This window comes from Bos javanicus, chromosome 5 (assembly GCF_032452875.1).
Source record: "Bos javanicus breed banteng chromosome 5, ARS-OSU_banteng_1.0, whole genome shotgun sequence".
NCBI classification, from domain to species: Eukaryota; Metazoa; Chordata; class Mammalia; order Artiodactyla; family Bovidae; genus Bos; species Bos javanicus.
In genome coordinates this window covers 70,448,540-70,467,005 of record NC_083872.1, presented here as the reverse complement: position 1 = coordinate 70,467,005, position 18,466 = coordinate 70,448,540, and the positions used below count along the sequence as shown (strand labels likewise).

At 42.3% G+C, this 18,466-nt stretch overlaps 1 protein-coding gene across 4 annotated transcripts in view; it reads right to left on the bottom strand.

Moving 5' to 3' along the window:
- Positions 1 to 18,466, bottom strand: part of RFX4 (regulatory factor X4) — a 172,485-nt gene that overhangs the window by 112,320 nt on the left and 41,699 nt on the right. For all 4 annotated transcript variants that reach the window (XM_061417197.1, XM_061417196.1, XM_061417198.1 and 1 more), the window contains exon 3: positions 14,360 to 14,420. In XM_061417197.1, coding sequence (XP_061273181.1) covers positions 14,360 to 14,420 — 61 coding nt within the window. The remainder of the gene's footprint in view (positions 1 to 14,359; positions 14,421 to 18,466) is intronic.

Sequence of the window (18,466 nt, the reverse complement as noted above, 5' to 3'; positions counted from 1 at the left end):
CAAGGTCTTACTGTATACTACAGGGAACTGTATTCAATATCCTATAATCAACAATAATAAAAAAGAATATGAAAACAAATACATATGTTTAACTGAATTACTTTGCTGTATACCAGAAATTAACACAATATTGTAAATCAACTATACTTAAATTTAAAATGTAATCAACAACAGTAACTAGCATTAACTGAAAATTTAGTATGTTGTATTTGCCAGCAATAGATTGAGTATAAAAGAATGTTAAAAAAAAAAAAAAAAGACAACAACCCAATCAGGTCTCATAATTTTCATCTTAGACTATTGAGATTTCCATTAAGGGATTTCCTTAGAAAACTTTACTTCAACTCTTTTGGCCACTGTGTTGTGGGACATTTTCCAGTCTAATGCATATACAAGAACAACCTGGGCAGTTGGAACCTTGCCCATAACCAGTGCATAACCAGAGACCCAGAGCAGGGAAATACCACTTTTTGCTTATCTTTGCTAATGATTTCCTAAAATTAATTTTGGCGAGAAAAATCCATAGACACATTCAACAAACATGCACTTCAAACCATTTGGAAGTCATCTTACAAAAAGCATATGATCTTTAAAACTACAGGAAGCTTAACTTTTCAAAGCATGGGAGTGCCATGATGGAATTTATTCTCTGGAAAGCTCACCTAGTACCTGTTGGACAAGGGGGACTAATGAAGCCTGGCACATAGTGGCTGACACTAGTACCTGTCAAATGAATGAATGAACAAACGAGATCAGGTTGGAGTGACTTTAATACTTGGGGCAGGAAATGATGGAGTGTGGACTGAAGGAGTGGCTGAAGGGGCACATAGGGTGTGGGTCTCATGCCAGATGTGAGAAGAGTGGGAGCACCCTGGGAAGCCCTCAAGTTTAACTGGGCTGAATGGGTGGAAGGGGGCTCCATCCCCATGATTAATAAATGACAACAAGGCAAGTTATGGGGGTGGGGGTGGGGGTGGTGAGAAGGATAATGCTTCCAAATGTGGTGCTCAAGGGCATAGGCTCCCAGGTAAATTTCTGCTCCCCCACTCACTGGTTACTTTACTTAACCCCCTGTGCTAAGTCGCTTCAGTCGTGTCCGACTCTGCGATCCTATGGACTGTACCAGGTTTCTCCGTCTATGGGATTCTCTAGGCAAGAATACTGGAGTGGACTGCCATTCCCTTTTCCAGGGGATCTTCCCAACCCAGGGATCAAACCCTTGTTTCCTGCGTCTCCTGCATTGCAAGGGGATTCTTTCTCTGAGCCACCAGGGAAGACCTAAGCCCCTGTGCCTCAGTTTCTATTTGTTGTTTATGTGGCTTGTTTGCTCACTAAATCTGGTCACTCAAGGAATCAGGATTAAATATGAGATCAAGTTTAAAATACACGTCATTAACTGAAACCATAGCTACGACAAGCAGTTTGAATCATATGGGTGTCAGTCATGGTTCACACAGGCTAAGCTAACGAAGCAGCCACCTGCCAAAGACCACAGCCTTCTAAAATAACCACATTCTTATCCACGTTTCATTTCTCTTACTGGAGCTTCTTCGCCTCAAGGTATCTAGGTGGTTTATGACTATGAAGCATTTTAATAAGCTCTAGGAGCAAAGAGATGTAATTGGCGTTAAGGGCGACTTTGATGCTTGATGAGTTTCTACAGGAATAGCATCATGACACCGTTCCCCAAACCTCCTCGCAAACTGCAGAAGGTCCGTGCGTGTACCGAAGTTGCTAATTGGAATGCCAGCTTCCCTGCCCAAGGCATGGCAGAAAGAAAGGCAGTTAATTATATCTCTTCATATCTGATGAAATTTCCCCTTTTCCTCCCCACTTCTACAGAACATCATTAGTCTGGCATGGTGAACAATACTCCATTATACCTGGATTTTTTTTTTTTCTTTAATGATCACAAAAACATTCTACTTCTTCCATTTTCTGATCTTCTATTTAACAACTTGATCATATTTGAATTGAGCCTATCCTATTATGGAGGGATAATGACCTCAATCCACTCGCCAACACAAATCATTATCTGCAGTATACATTGTCAAAAGGCCTCCTCACTAAGTTTCAGCACACAGCATCTGGGGGCACATGCTGGAAGCTTCATATTAGCGCTTTACAATGAAGAGCAGATGTCTCAGCTTGTAGCATAATTTCTCCCTCTGCTCTCATTTTAAACCTATTTTTCTTGTATATGCACATGGGCATTCAGTCCAGCCTCCGCTTCTCAAGTCCTTGTAGATGTGTCTGGGACAGAAACTTTTTTCTTCTATTTTACCAAAAGTAAAGACAACAGGATGACAGAGGATGACATGGTTAGATGGCATCACCCCCTCATTGGACACGAGTTTAAGCAAACTCTGGGAGATAGCAGAGGACAGGGAAGCCTGGTGTCCTGCAGTAAATGGGGTGACAAAGAGTTGGACACAATAACTGAACAATAAAAAGATGCCAGGATTCTTTTATTTTTAAATTGCTAAACATCATAATTTATTACTGAGGTTATCAGAGAGATCTGAGACTGTAAAATATGTGGGAAAAATAAACTAGTTAAGCACTCAGAGCCAGACAATAGTCTAATCCCTTCAGTGGCTCCTCTCTATCTCTCATACAAGTCCAAACTCCTTGCCTTGACACCCACAGCTCCTTCTTTCTGACCCTAACTACTTCTGCATCTCCAGCTTCTCTGGCCTCACTCCCCTACATAGACACTTCTCTCCAGACCCCTGGACTGTCTGCCACTCCTCAAACACACCTGCCACATTCCACCCTACTATACACGTTCTCTGGCCTTCCCACTACCGGAGGGGACTCCCTCTTTTGAGCCTCACTCTTCAATGCTCAGCTGAAATTTCTCTTCCATGAAGCCATGTTTAATTCCCACACAGCCCCATCTGCTAAACACTAATTTCTTCCTTGACAAATTCACATATTCATTCATTTGATAATAAGTAGAGTGCTGAGTTATATCTGTAGAAAGCATCTTACTTGAGATGTGTCCTCTGCTCCCAAAGCTCTCACTGCCTCCTAGGGATTTCCAGAGCTCTTCCCATCTTTTCATGGCTCTAACAGCTTCACTGAGAGAAAGCAGTGTTACATCAGGGATCACTGAGCTTGGAATCCTCCTCCATCACTGACAAGCACTACTGTCTCAGGTATGTTACCTGAACTCTCAGACTCTCACTTCCTTCATCTGTGAAAATGAAGGGAATGGTATCCAATACTCATCTCCCAAGGCTGCTGTGAGGGTAAAACAAGAATCCATGCACAACCTTCAGCCCTCCAGCTGGTATATGCCAATCACTCAATGGAGGGTAACTATCAGTATGGAGGGTAACTGTGTTATTGTGGAATATTCAGGTAATGCTTCACATCTTAGACTGAAATTTCTTTGAAGACTGGGACCAAAGCACATTTCTATTTAGTCAGTGTAGTTCCTAGCACTGTGCCCTGAACATGGTCAGTAACACAGCAGATAGAAGGAAGAGGAAGGGAGTGGGGATGGGGGGAAGAAAAGCAAGCTTTTGCACAGATCCAAAAAACAAAAAACTTTAAAAAATTTTTTTAACGTGGACTAATTTTAAAGTCTTTAATGGGTTTGTTACAACATTGTTTCTGTTTTATGTTTATTTTTTTGGCTCTGAGGCATGTGGGATCATAGGTCCCTGACCAAGGATCAAACCCACACCCCTGCAAATGCAGGTTTGATTCCTGGTCAGGGGCCTAAGATCCCACATGCCTCACAGCCAGGGAAAGTTCCTCAAAAAACTTTTTACAAAAACTTCAACACCTGGGTGGTCAAGGGGAAACCTGTTTACATTAACAGATTTGATTTATATATATTTTCAAGGGCCTACTCTGTACCAGAGATGCTCATGCTTGCTGTTGCTATTCCCTCAAGATGGGTAACATTATCCCCAGGATGTAAAGGAAGAGATGGAAGGCTAAAGTGACCTGCCCCAAATCACAAGGCTGGGGAAAAAGCCTGCCTTGGAGTATGAACTCAGGGGTGACCCTTATAAAGCTCTCACTCTGTGCTAGGGACTGATATCCATCTGCTCAGTGAGTCAGTGTTTATCTATTGAGCATCTACTATGTGCCCTGTTGAGATGTCTCAACAAAGAGACACAAACCCGTCCTCTGCTTTTAGGAAGCTGACAGTTTCTCAGAAGGTAGATGGGAACCCAGGAAGGACGATCAGTTCAGTTCAGTTGCTCACTAGTGTCCGACTCTTTGTGACCCCATGAACTGCAGCACGCCAGGCCTCCCTGTCCATCACCAACTCCCAGAGTTCACCCAAACTCATGTCCATTGAGTCGGTGATGTCATACAACCATCTCACCCTCTGTCGTCCCCTTCTCCTCTTGTCCTCAATCTTTCCCAGCATCAGGGTCTTTTCAAATGAGTCAGCTTTTCGCATGAGGTGGCCAAAGTACTGGAGTTTCAGCTTCAACATCAGTCCTTCCAATGAACACCCAGGACTGATCTCCTTTAGGATGGACTGGTTGGATCTCCTCCAAGGGAGGAGTCCAAGGGATTCTCAAGAGTCTTCTCCAACACCACAGTTCAAAAGCATCAATTCTTCAGGGCTCAGCTTTCTTTATAGTCCAACTCTCACATCCATACATGACTACTGGAAAAACCATAGCCTTGACTAGACAGACCTTTGTTGACAAAGTAATGTCTCTACTTTTTAATTTGCTGTCTAGGTTGGTCATAACTTTCCTTCCAAGGAGTAAGCGTCTTTTAATTTTATGGCTGCAGTCACCACCTGTGATGATTTTGGAGCCCTCAAAAATAGTCAGTCACTGTTTCTACTATTTCCCCATCTATTTCCCCATCTATTTGAAGTGATGGGACCGGATGCCACGATCTTAGTTTTATGAATGTTGAGCTTAAAGCCAACTTTTTCACTCTCATCTTTCACTTTCATCAAGAGGCTCTTTAGTTCTTCTTCACTTTCTGCCATAAGGGTGGTGTCATCTGCATATCTGAGGTTATTGATATTTCTCCCAGCCATCTTGATTCCAGCTTGTGCTTCTTCCAGCCCAGCATTTCTCATGATGTACTCTGCATAGAAGTTAAATAAGCAGGGTGATGATATACAGCCTTGATGTACTCCTTTTCCCTATTTGGAACCAGTCTGCTGTTCCACGTCCAGTTCTAACTTTTGCTTCCTGACCTGCATACAGGTTTCTCATGAGGCAGGTCAGGTGGTCTGGTATTCTCATCTTTTTCAGAATTTTCCACAGTTTATTGTGATCCACACAGTCAAAGGCTTTGGCATAGTCAATAAAGCAGAAATAGATGTTTTTCTGGAACTCTCTTGCTTTTTCGATGATCCAGTGTATGTTAGCAATTTGATCTCTGGTCTCTCTGCCTTTTCTAAAACCAGCTTGAACATCTGGAAGTTTACGGTTCACGTATTGCTGAAGCCTGGCTTGGAGAATTTTGAGTATTACTTTACTAGCGTGTGAGATGAGTGCAATTGTGCAGTAGTTTGAGCATTCTTTGGCATTGCCTTTCTTTGGGATTGGAATGAAAACTGACCTTTTCCAGTCCTGTAGCCACTGCTGAGTTTTCCAAATTTGCTGGCATATTGAGTGCAGCACTTTCACAGCATCATCGTTCAGGATTTGGAATAGCTCAACTGGAATTCCATCACCTCCACTAGCTTTGTTCGTAGTGATGCTTTTTAAGGCCCACTTGACTTCACATTCCAGGATGTCTGGCTCTAGATCACACCATTGTGATTATCTGGGTCATGAAGATCTTTTTTGTACAGTTCTTCTGTGTATTCTTGCCACCTCTTATTAATATCTTCTGCTTCTGTTAGGTCCATACCATTTCTGTCCTTTATTGTGCCCATCTTTGCATGAAATGTTCCCTTGGTATCTCTAATTTTCTTGAAGAGATCTCTAGTCTTTCCCATTCTGTTGTTTTCCTCTATTCATTTGCATTGATTGCTGAGGAAGGAGCTTCCCTTGTGGCTCAGCTGGTAAAGAATCTGCCTGCAATGCCAGAGACCTGAGTATAATCCCTGAGTTTGAAGATCCTCTGGAGAAGGGAAAGGGTACCCACTCCAGTATTCTGACCTGGAGAATTCCATGGACTATGTTGCACTGGGTCACAAAGATTTGGAAGGACGATCACCAGATGATAAATAAGTTCAAAATGGTGGCTCACGTGGGCTCTGGGTAGGCTTGAGTCAGATTCCCCAGAAGCCCAAAACAAACAAACAAAAACCCCACCAAATCTATTTTATTGAACAAACAATTAAATCCAAGATTTGCTGTTGGGTAGACAAACATGGGCTTCCCTGGTGCCTCAGATGGTAAAGAATTTGCCTGCAATGCAGGAGACTGAGTTTGATCCCTGGGTTGGGAAGATCCCCTGGAGAAGGAAATGGCAACTCATTCCAGTATTCTTGCCTAGAAAAATCCCATGAACAGAAGAGCCTAATGGGCTCCAGTCCACGGGGTTGCAAAGAGTCAGACATGACTGAATGACTAACACTTAACCTGTCTTCAGACAAACATGAGTTCAGGGGGGTCCCTGGTATTTCTCCCAGGACCTCGGCTGGCCCCGGCTCCCCTTGGTTGAGGGTCTTCTTAGGCGTTAGGCATTTCCCCCACTTGGGTAGAGTGAGACTGGGAACCTCTGCCTTGTTTTCCTCCTCTTCAAAGAGGGGTAATAGTTCGGCCTCCTCTACAAGTATTCATGGGATCCAAGGATCTCGGTTGGTGACATCAGCTGGGGTAAGCCTGGCACACCACGGGTGTTGGCTCAACCTGTTTAGTTTGGTCAGTGCTCAGCCATGGACTGAATCAGGGATTTATTTCTGCCATTGTAACAACTCAAGTGGACCGGAATCTGGAGTAATCCAATCCAGATCTCGTTTCTCTCCTACAAGCTACTGAATTGGTATTCCGGAAAGGCCTGGCATTAGCCACGGTCTGGCATCAAAATCGCTCTGCTCATTTTTTGATTAATCCAGTCTTTTTTTTTTTTTTTTAACAGAAACTAGGCAGTGTAATAGAAGAGTGTCGCAAGTTTGGTCTTGTTGCTAACCCATCTGTTGGGACCTAGGCTAGGGGTTGGCAGTCAGAGTGCTAGTGGCCCCGACTGGCAGCAGAGAAGATTTCGGCACCATCCTCTACCATAAACCACCCCTTTCAATCTTCCCTTTCCATCTAGTCCCTGTCTACTCAACTCCACGTCACCATTACGAATAGGACTGCAGAGAACATCATAGGTGCTCCCTTGCACACCTGGGGAAGTGTCTCTCCGTGTTAGTATCCAGGCGTGGATGCATATATTAACATGTTTTTAATTCACGGGATTGCAAAATTGCCCACTCAAAAGGCTTTACCATTTTATACCTTCACCCACAGCATAAAATATTTTCTAGAAGTAAGAACCTGGCTCTGCAACGTAGCATCTCATTCTCTGAGACATTTACACCCTTCGTGTTGTCCTGTTTATCTTTCTCCCTCTCTAGGTGAAGGTTTCTAGCGGGACTAAGTCACATGGGCTAGATGCCGCCATTATCTATCACTTCTGGTTACATTCACAGCTAAGAATGTTTAGCCTCTCTCTCTGGAAGGAGGTGGTCTAACTTATATGATGGAAGCAAATAAGGTTGTGCTTCGTTGTTGTTCAGTCGCTTAGTTGTGTCCGACTCTTTGTGACCCCATGGACTGCTGCACACCAGGCTTTACTAACCTTCACTGTCTCCCAGAGCTTGCTCAAACACATGTCCATTGAGTCGGTGATGCCATCCAACCATCTCATCCTCTGACATCCCCTTCTCCTCCCGCCCTCAATCTTTCCCAGCATCAGAGACTTTTCCAATGAATCAGCTCTTTGCATCAGGTGGCCAAAGTATTGGAACAGTACCCAGTCTGATTTTCTACCTCTGGCCTCTGAGGACATTTTAAAGAGAAACACCAAATTTATCTTGTTTCATATTGATTTTAAGATGTGGAAAGCCTAGCAATCATTCAAGCCTAATTATTATTTTTCAAAAGAAAGGAAAATGTCTCCCATGCAAGTGACAGGTCTTCCATTCCCCTCCTTGGGGAAGGGCCTTCCTTTCCCTGGAAACTGCAGATGGGAAAGTGTCTCCACTCTGACGGCACAAAGAAGCTCCGAGTGACACTGGCCACAGGAGAGGTGTGTGAGAGGGAGGAGGATATGTGCTGGCCACAAGCCGGCCAGGACAGTGCAACGGGCTGCTTCCCCCGGCCGAAATCCTCCTTGTGAATAGAGGTTATTGTGTGGCCAGGATTCCAGCAGGGCTCATCATCCCCAGTGGGTTGGGCTTGACTAACCTCATGACCGAGGATGCTGGAAAGTGTTTGGCGGAAGGCATTTGACAATATTTGCCTGTTTTCTGCTGGGGGCTGCCTCCAGATCATGTGACTCTGCTTATTTTTGGCAGCTTGGCTGCTGTATTATTTGTTCTTAGAACGGGGATGGTCTCTGGAGCCATGGGGAGGGGGCTGGCAGCCAGGCTGGGGAAGGCAAAAGAAGCAGATGGCTCCTAACCCAATCCCAGAAACAAGCCAAGCATCCTGGGAGAGCTGGGCACTGTCAGGCCAGCAGCTACCACCTGGGTGGTGAGGCCAGGGTCCCTTCCTGAGCCTGCCCAGTAGCCCTAGAGAAAGGGGACAACATGAAGGATGAAGATACCTCAAAGGATGAGATGCCCTGTCGTGGAGCAACATTCTTTTTTTAAAGCATTTTGTACTGAGGCTGTATATAAAATGGTAAGGCTGTTACAGCGGGCAATTTTGCAATCCTGTTAACATTTTCTGTGCATCCAACACTTCCACTGCCTGATACCCATGCAGAAGAAATACTTCACCAGGTGTGTGAGGGGACGTATGAAGATGTTCTTTGGGGCTCTGCATGTAATGATGAAGATGAGATCTGGACACAGCTAAATGCATGTCAAGAGGGAAATGTCAGGACTTCACTGGTGGCCCAGTGGTTAAGGCTGCCTTTCAGTGCAGTGGGTGTCTGTTTGATCCCTAGTCAGGGAACTAAGATCCCACATGCCCCAGGGCAATTAAGCCTGAGCTGCAACAGAAGAATCTGTGGGAAGAAACTGCTTGCCTCAACTAAGACCCCATGCAGCCAAATAAATAATTTTTTTTAAATAAAGAGGGAAATGGTGAAAGGAATTCTGCCTCGGTCTTACATGAAATACTGCACAGTGATTAAAATGAGGTTGTTCTTTGTGGACTAATCTGGCTATAGCTTGAGGATATGTGTAAGAAAAGCAAGCTGAGGAAGAAAGCAACTGTGCATCAAGACAGTGTGACAGGTTGTGGAACTAACTATATTTTTGTTGTTATATATCTTCATTCTTTTATAAAGGAGAAAATACTAAATAAAACACACAGTTCAGAAACTTCTATCAGTACATGTGTGTTAGTTGCTCAGTCATGTCAGACTCTTTGTGACTGCATGGACTGTAGCCCACCAGGCTCCTCTGTCTGTGGGATTTCCCAGGCAAAAATACTGGAGTGGGTTGCCATACTCTCCTCCAGGCGATCTTCCTGACCCTGGGGATTGAACCCGGATCTCCTGCATTGGAGGCAGATTCTTTATCATCTGAACCGCCAGGAAAGTCCATCCTATCAGTACATATGCATGTAAATGCATAGGTAAGGGACAGTACACACACACACACACATATACACACACGTGTATGCATGTATGCACAAACATCCACACACACGCATATTTCTCACTGGTAACAGCGTTGCTTTGGAGGACAAGGGAAGGAACTACATGAAGAAAGGACTTTAACCTTATCTGTAATGTTTTTGTTTTTCAATAAGGAAATACATTTTGTGTAAAGAATTTAAAATTCAAATGTAAATGAGTATTTGTTGAATTTATTTGCATCCTGCCCTCTTTTAAAAACCTAACAAAATAAGAAAAATGAGAAGAAAATTAGACAAAGGAAAGAGGTTGAAAAGTATAGAAACATCAGATTTAGCTCTGGACTTCTTGGCAGCCAGAGCAGAAAGGGGACATAGTATAAATTATGCCATTTTCCCTTGTAAATGGAGGGTGTCTTCAGTTCCTTCTGAGAGACAAAGTTTTATACTGAAACTCTAGTCTAAAATAATATACTCATGTGGAACTCGATGTAAGAGGTCACACATCCTCCACCATGGTTTTGAGCATGACTGTCCCATCACTTCATGGCAAATAGGTGGGGAAACAATGCAAACAGTGACAGACTTTAGTTTCTTGGGCTCCAAAGTCACTGTGGATGGTGACTGCAGCCATGAAATTAAAAAACACTTGCTCCTTGGAAGAAAAGCTATGAGCAACCTAGACAGCATATTAAAAAGCAGAGACATCACTTTGCTGACAAATGTCCAAATAGTCAAAGCTATTGTTTTTCCAGTAGTCATGTACAGATGTGAGAGTTGGACCATAAAGAAGGCTGAGTGCTGAAGAATTGATGCTTTTGAACTGTGTTATTGGAAAAGACTCTTGAGAGTCCCTTGAATAGCAAGGAGATCAAACCAGTCAATCCTAAAGGAATCAATCCTGAATATTCATTGGCATGACTGATGCTGAAGCTGAAACTCTAGTAGTTTGGCCACCTGATGTGAAGAGCCAACTCATTGGAGAAGACCCTGATGCTGGGAAAGACTGAAGGCAGGAGGAGAAGGCGACGACAGAGGATAAGATGGTTGGATGGCATCACCGACTCGATGGACATGAGTTTGAGCAAGCTCTGGGAGATGGTGAAGGACAGGAAAGCCTGGCGTGCTGCAGTCCATGGGATCGCAAAGAGTTGGACACAACTTAGCCACTGAACAACAGCTGTCCCTAAGTTTAGAGAAATGTCCTTGCTTCTTCTTCCCTGCTGTTTACAGCCTCCCTGCCTCCTTATCCCGTCTCATCAGTGTCACTGTCTTCCGTACTGGCTAAGCTCCCATAACACTGACCACTTTCTGCAGCTCCCTGAACAAGCTCCGCCTACTCCACCCTGGAGAGAGTGAACAGGCAGTGGTGCATCCGCGCATGCCGAGGTTACCTTTCAGGACTGAGACGTCCTTCCCCACTGTCGAGAGATTGACTGCTGAGGCTGAAGCTTACCTGGGGAGTCGTCCTCAGCAGGACTGGAAGGGAACTGCCTCGCCCAAATTTAGCCCTGTTCCTGGGGGCTGCCTGCCTGCTGTGATGAGTGAGGTGCAGGAATAAAGGCCCAGATCCATCGCCTCAGTTAGTCTCTGAAGGGCTTATCTCTGATGGGCCACCCCAGCTCAGAACTCCCTGTGGGATCACCAAAGCCATTGCCGTAGCCCCCTTGCAGCCCGATAACCCTCCTTACACCCTTGTGGTATCAATACTGGGCACCCACCTAATAAACCACCTGCACACATTGTTCTGCTCAGGGTCTGCCTCTGGGAGAGCCTGACCCACACTGTCCCCTCTACTGAGAACGTTTCCCTGATTTTAACACTACTGTGGTGTCATGAGGACTTCTTGTCACATAAATGTCCACTTAGATGTCACCACTTCAAGGAAGTTTTCCCTCACTAGTTAACCTAAAATGGCCTCTGAGATACTATCATCTCAGCCAATTCTAATTCTTCACTCTGTGCTTATCTCTATCTAATATATTCCTTATTTATTTATAAATTGTTATCCAAATTTTTCTTTCATCAGCCCCTATTCTTGGTCTGTCTTATCCACCACTGCATTCTCAGAGCCTAGAATAGGGGCCAGCAAACAGTAGGTGCTAATATTTCTTAACTTAGTTAATGACTGAAATTCTATCTTAAAAAATAAAGGGGATTGGAGGAAAATTTGAGGTTTGAACAACTTGATGCCTCTTGATAATAATAAGACTAAATTTTACAAATTTTCACACCTAATTTGGCTCTGAAAACAGATTTTTTTTTTTTTTTCATAAAAACAAATCCACTGCCTGGCTTTGTGAATTGGAAGATGAAATTTCTTCTGGAATGACATATGGGACCTTTTATTTAGAAAAATAAATATTTTGTATAGACTTAGGTGCAGTGGGAGAACTAACTGACTATGAGTATATCAGGAAGGAGAGAAGCCCTATTTCAGGATGTCCTTGTGGGACTCAGAAGGAAGATGTCTGCTGAGTGATCCACAGTTGCTAAGGTTTATCCAGCACCCACTCTTCTCCAGACACTGTTCAAGCTCTCTGTACATACTCTTTGTGACTACATTATGAGGAAAATACTACTGCCATCCCCATTTTACAGGTGAGTAGACTGAGGCACAGAAAGGTGAAGGACCTTGCCCAAGGTCACACAGAAAAGCACAGCTGGGAGTTAATTCCTGGCAGTCTTCCCAGGTGGTGCTAGTGGTAAAGAACCCCCTGCTAATGAAGGATATGTAAAAGATGAGGGTTTGATCCCTGGGTTAGGAAGATCCCCTGGAGAAGGGCATGGCAACCCACTACAGTATTCATGCCTGGAGAATCCCACAGACAGAGGAGCCTGGCGGGCTGCAGTCCATAGTGCTGCAAAGAGTTGGACATGACTGAAGCAACTTAATACACATGCATGCAATCTGATGTAAGAGATTACACTATCGACAGCCTCTCTGTTGCCAGGCAAATGTCAGAAGATCACAGAAAAACAGATGTGAACAAGGTGATTTTCTTCTAGTCCCTTTCAAATTCTTCACTCTGAAATGTACAATGTGTTCAGATGATTAAACCAAGAGTGTCTGCTGATTTCTAGCATTTCTAGAAACTCTCACTCCCCAAGTCTTTTATGTTGATCCTTCACTCGATGTACTGGCATTGTGAGAATTTGTGTGGCCATAATTTGGGCAGAAGGGCATAGGGAGAGATTTGAAGAGAGTAGTAAAGTAGAGTTTTAAATAAAGCAAAAAAGCAGCAAATGCAGCAAGAAAAGGAATGTAGGGACAAATTGAAGGAAACAAGCCAAAAGACTGGAAATGGAGCTCTTGAAAACAACCTTTGCTATCCTTGAAGCAAAACAAGCTGACTATTGAGACTCTTGTCGGAGAAGATTGAGTTGCATTCCTGAATGCTTTCTCCCAACATTGTTTTCCTCTCACCTGTAGGTGGATTTGTCAAAAGAATCTAATATGATTTGCTCATTAAAACCCATCTGCTTCCTTTTCTGATCTGGCCTCTCCATCTTTCCTGATTTTTCTCTTCCCTTTTTCTGAAGCAAAGACTTTGCAGTTAAAGTGATCCAGCCAGGTTCCTGCCTTTGCCACTTCATGGCTGTGTGTATTTTTGGATAAACGATTTAACTGCCTAAGCTTTCTTTTCCTCATCTGTAAAATGGGCATAACAACACCAACTTGACAGAATTGTAAGAATGAAATGAGACACTTGTACAAAGTGCCTAACATGTAGCCTGGCACACAGTAGATTCATCCCTTTCTCTCTCTTTCCCCTTTATTCCTTACTTCCTTTGCCTTTGTGGACTGCACTGCTAGAAGCAGTAATAGCCCTTAACTGACAAAATCCTCTGAGGGGTGAGTGTCAGGTGTTCCTGTAGCCTTGGTGTTCAAAGCCAGAACATAATTTGTAAGTCAAGCTCTTAGAGGGGAATTTACCTGTATGTATCAAACATGAATGCAAACACTTAAACCACATCATTAACTGTTATATCAAGTCCAGGAATTCCAAACAGTAAAGGGAGAGCCACTCAAGTAGATAATTTGTATTCATGTTATTAATCAAAAAATAATTATAGTATGAAGTGTTAGTCGCTCAGTCATGTCCAGCTCTTTCATAACCCTATGGACTGTAGCCCACCAAGTTCTTCTGTCCATGGGATTTCCCAGGCAAGAATACTGGAGTTGGTTGCCATTTCCTCCTCCCGGGGATCTTCCCAACCCAGGGATTGAACCTGCGTCTCCTGCACTGCAGGCAGATTCTTTACTCTCTGAGTCACCAAGGAAGCCAATTGTAGCATAGTTGCAATTAATTATTAATTTATTGAGGGGTCATTGGTAAGGGAGAACAGACCTATGCCTTTATAATTGGCTGCAACATTATTTATTAAAATAATAGATTCTATTCAAGTCAATAACAGCCATGTGGAATCCAGTCCTTGTCAGTGTTTTGATGTGGGGAAAATAAGTCTACTCCCAAATAAAATAAACGTGAAAATTTAAATCTCCAGGCTATGTCTAAGTTGAGTACTTTTTACACACCTGCAAATTAAACTGATTGCATACGGGCTATTGGGTGTCAAGTTACTATGACATTCCAACTGATATGCTGTGCTATTGGCAAGAAGACCAGTTATATGAGCTTTGCATCAAGAGAAAACTTGTTCAGAATGGAACTTACCATTGCAGAGTAGCAGGAGTGGAGTGGGGCTTGGATGCTCTGTTATTTTCTTTTTCCTCATCTGTTAAAAGAAAAAGGAGTGAACTTCAGTAGGAAACCAATGGGTGTTTCAGCTCTCCCAAGTTTCAAAAGACTACACTGTCCTCAAATGTTGATGCTTTGAGAGCAATGGCATTTTTGCTTTTTCAGCATAAGAGATTTATCACACTTCAACAAGAAAAAAAGGAGAAACTGACTTTTACAGAAAAATCTTATATCAATTTGTATTTTTATTTGATATAATACATTACAGTATGAAGAGCTATCTCCATCACTGAATAGTATGACTGCACTCCTCCAAATCCTAGAGACATGAATGTTGGTTAACTTAAATCTATCATGGTAATTTTATATCCTCTAACACCCTGGTAGATTAGGTGGGGCATGTGACATGGTGATCTGGACTATCAGATTAAGAAGAAGCCCTGTGGAACTTTTGGGAAAGTTTTTTTTTTTCCTAACAAAAAGGAAAAAGGGCCTTGATTTCAAATTTCTGGTCTCCAAAACTGTGGCAGGGGTGGGGGGGGGTCTGCTTTTGAAAGAAAGAGGGAGAGAGAGAGAGAGAGAGAGAGAGGGAAAAAGGAAGAAAGGGAGGAATGGAGGAAGGACAAAAGGAAAGAAAAGAAATGAAAGGAGAAAAGAGGGAGAAAGGGGAAGGGAGGGAGGGAGGGAAAGAAACAGAAGAGATACCCTGGTCTGACCTACTTTTGAATGTGGCTGTGAGTGGACATGATAACTGGAGTGAGGTAGCAAACTTTCAACTGGGAAAAGAGCAGTCTGAGGACAAATTCAATGCCGAGGAAGTCAGAGAGGAAAAGGGGAAAAACCTGGGGATTCTGAATATCATGCTGTGCCTCTCATTCAGTTCAGTTCAATTCAGTTGCTCAGTCGTGTCCGACACTTTGCGACCCCATGCCTCTCATTAACCGACCCTAAAAATCCCTGCATCTTTGTTTGGTGAGATAATACAATTTTCTGTGTTAATAAAACCTCTTTTCATTGGTTATTCACTTCCCTGCCTCCAAAACCATCCGAACTGTACAACACTATTATTTCTACACATATCCACATTCATCTCTCTGACTTGAATATCTTGCTTAAGAAGATCCCACTTAAGAGGGCAAGGATGCCTGATTTCAAACTAAATTACAAAGTTATAGTGATCAAAACAGTAGAACACTGGCATAAAAACAGGCACAGATAAATGGAACAGAACAGAGGCTGAAATAAACTCACATGCACAGTCAATAATTTGTGACAAAGGAGCCAAGAACACACAATGGCAAAAGGACAATCTCTTCAATAAATGTTGTTGGGGAAACTGGATAGCAATATGCAAAAGAATTAAACTGGACCACTGTCTTACACCACATAAAAAAATTAACTCAAAATCAACCAAAGGCTTGAATGTAAAATCTAAAACTATAAATGTCCTAGAAGAAAACATAGGCAATAAGCATCTTGACATAGGACTTGGCAATGGTGTTTTTTGGATTTGATACCAAAGGAAAGGCAACAAAAGCAAAAATAGACAAGTGAGATTACATCAAACTAAAAATCTTCTGCACAGCAAAGAGAAGAAACAGCAACAACAAAATAGGCAGCCTACCGAATGCGAGAAAATATTTGCAAATCATATGTCTGACAAGGAGTTAATATTCAGAATATATAGAGAACTCAACAACCCCTAAACAATCTGATTCAAAAATGGGCAGAAGATCTGAATAGACATTTTTTCCAAGAGATATATATGTGGTCAGTAGGTACTTGAAAAGATGCTCAACATCATTAATCATCAGGGAAATGAAAATTAAAACCACAGTGAGAGATCACCTCACATTTTTTAGGATGACTGTTATCAAAAAGACAAGAAATAACAAGTGCTGGTGAGGATGTGGAGAAAAGAGAATCCTCATGCACTGTTGGTAGGACTGTAAATTGCTGCAGCCACTATCGAAAACGGTATGCAGGTTCATCAAAAAATTCAAAATATACCTACCACATGATCTAGCAATTCTGGGTATTTATTTGAAGAAAATGAAAACACTAGTAAGAAGAGATATCTGCATCCCACGTCTATTGCAGCACTACTTACAATAGCTAAGATATGGAAACAACCTAAGCGTCCACTCACAGATGAATGGATAAAGAAAATAGTTTACACATATATATATACATGAATATTATTCAGCCATAAAAAGAATGAAATCTTGCAATTTGCAACAATAATGATGGGCCTTGAGGGCATTACACTAAGTGAAATAAGTCAGAGAAAAGACAAATATCATATGATTTCACTTATATGTGGAACAACAAAAAACTTATAAATAAAGAGAACAGATATAGACTGGTGGTTGCCATGGGTTGTGGTAGGGGATGGGGGAAATTGGTGAAAGGAGTCAAGAGGTATATACTTTCAGTTATAAAATAAATAAGTTGTGGGAATGTCACATACAGCATGGTGACTATAATTAACAGTACTCTCTGAACATTGCTAAGAGAGTAAATCCTAAAAGTTCTCATCACAAGAAAAATAAATTCTGTAACTATGTATGATGATGGATGTTAACTGGATTACTGGGGTCATCATTTTGTAATATATACAAGTATCGAATTATTATATTATACATCTGGAACTTTATATAGTGTTTTGTATGTCAATCACATCTCAATTTAAAAAAGAAGAAAGCAGAATGGTATCTTAGTCATCTTTGTGTTCCCTCCAGCCAGTGCCTCCCATTGGCACTTAATTAAATAGTTGAGTCTGCCTTCCACAAATGTCTTCAACAATCTTAAAAAAATAGCACAAAAAGGAACATAAACATATGAGTCTCATAAGAATGTAGGTAAATAGATGCAAAGAGCAATACTCAACCTCAACTGTTCACAAAGAAATAAAAAGAAAACAGTGAGGCACAACTTTATATCTCTGAAAACAACAAAAATTTTAAAAATAATAATCCCCAAAGCTAGGGTGCAAACGGTCAAATTGACAGTGTCACACTTCTCTGAAGGTAGTGGTAACTGGTACAATAGTTTGGTAAGTAATTTTGCAGTGATATTGACAGCTATCTAAAATATTCAGTCACTTGGCCCCACAACTCAACTCCTAAGAATTACACTAAGTAAATAATTGAAAGGAAGGCTGTGTTAAAAAACAACAGCAACTGCATTTTTTAAATAAGGAAAAATATATAAACATCCTAAGTATATCTCTGTCCAGCTTGTGCTGACTCGTGATTTACATTTTTGTTTCCCCTAGAATTGGCAGGATTTTTTTCTCTGAAAGTGAAAGTTACTCAGTTGTGTCTGATTCTTTGCGGCCCCATGAACTATACAGTCCATGGAATTCTCCAGGCCAGCATACTGGAGTGGGTAGCCTTTCCCTTCTCCAGGGGATCTTCCCAACCCAGGGATTGAACCCAGGTCTCCCGCATTGCAGGCGGATTCTTTACCAGCTGAGCCACCAGGGAAGCCCAAGAACACTGGAGTGGGTAGCTTTTTTTCTCTGCTTTTTAAAATTTCAGCACATCAATCAACGTGGGTCACAAAAGATCTATATTCTAAAATCAACTCAAAACCTTACTGGCCATGATTGAGAAAAACGCCTCAACCTCTGGGCTTTATTTTTTATTCACTTGTAAACCTAGTCATTTTAAAGGGCTATTGAAGGGATCCTATTAATTAATTCAACAAAAATTCATTATATATCTAATGTATGCCAACTAGACACTGAGGATAAAGAAATTAAGCTCTTGTCCTAGAGTCTGGTTGGGGAAAGAGACAAACGAACAGTAGCGAGAGAAATCAGGTTCAATAAGAAGTGATAAATGCTGTGATGTGGGTAGGCAGAGAGCATATCACCAACCCAGATGGCATGAAAAAGCAGGGCCAATCAAGAGAGACTTCCTAGGAGAAACCACAAGTAAGCTGAACCCTGGACTGGGCCAGAGATGGGAACAGATGTCAAGGAAGGTGAGATAAAGTCAAGGGTAGGGTGGAAAAGGTGAGGGGATAAAACCATGGGGACTTGAAAAATCAGGCCACCTTCCGAGAAGCAAGGTGGCT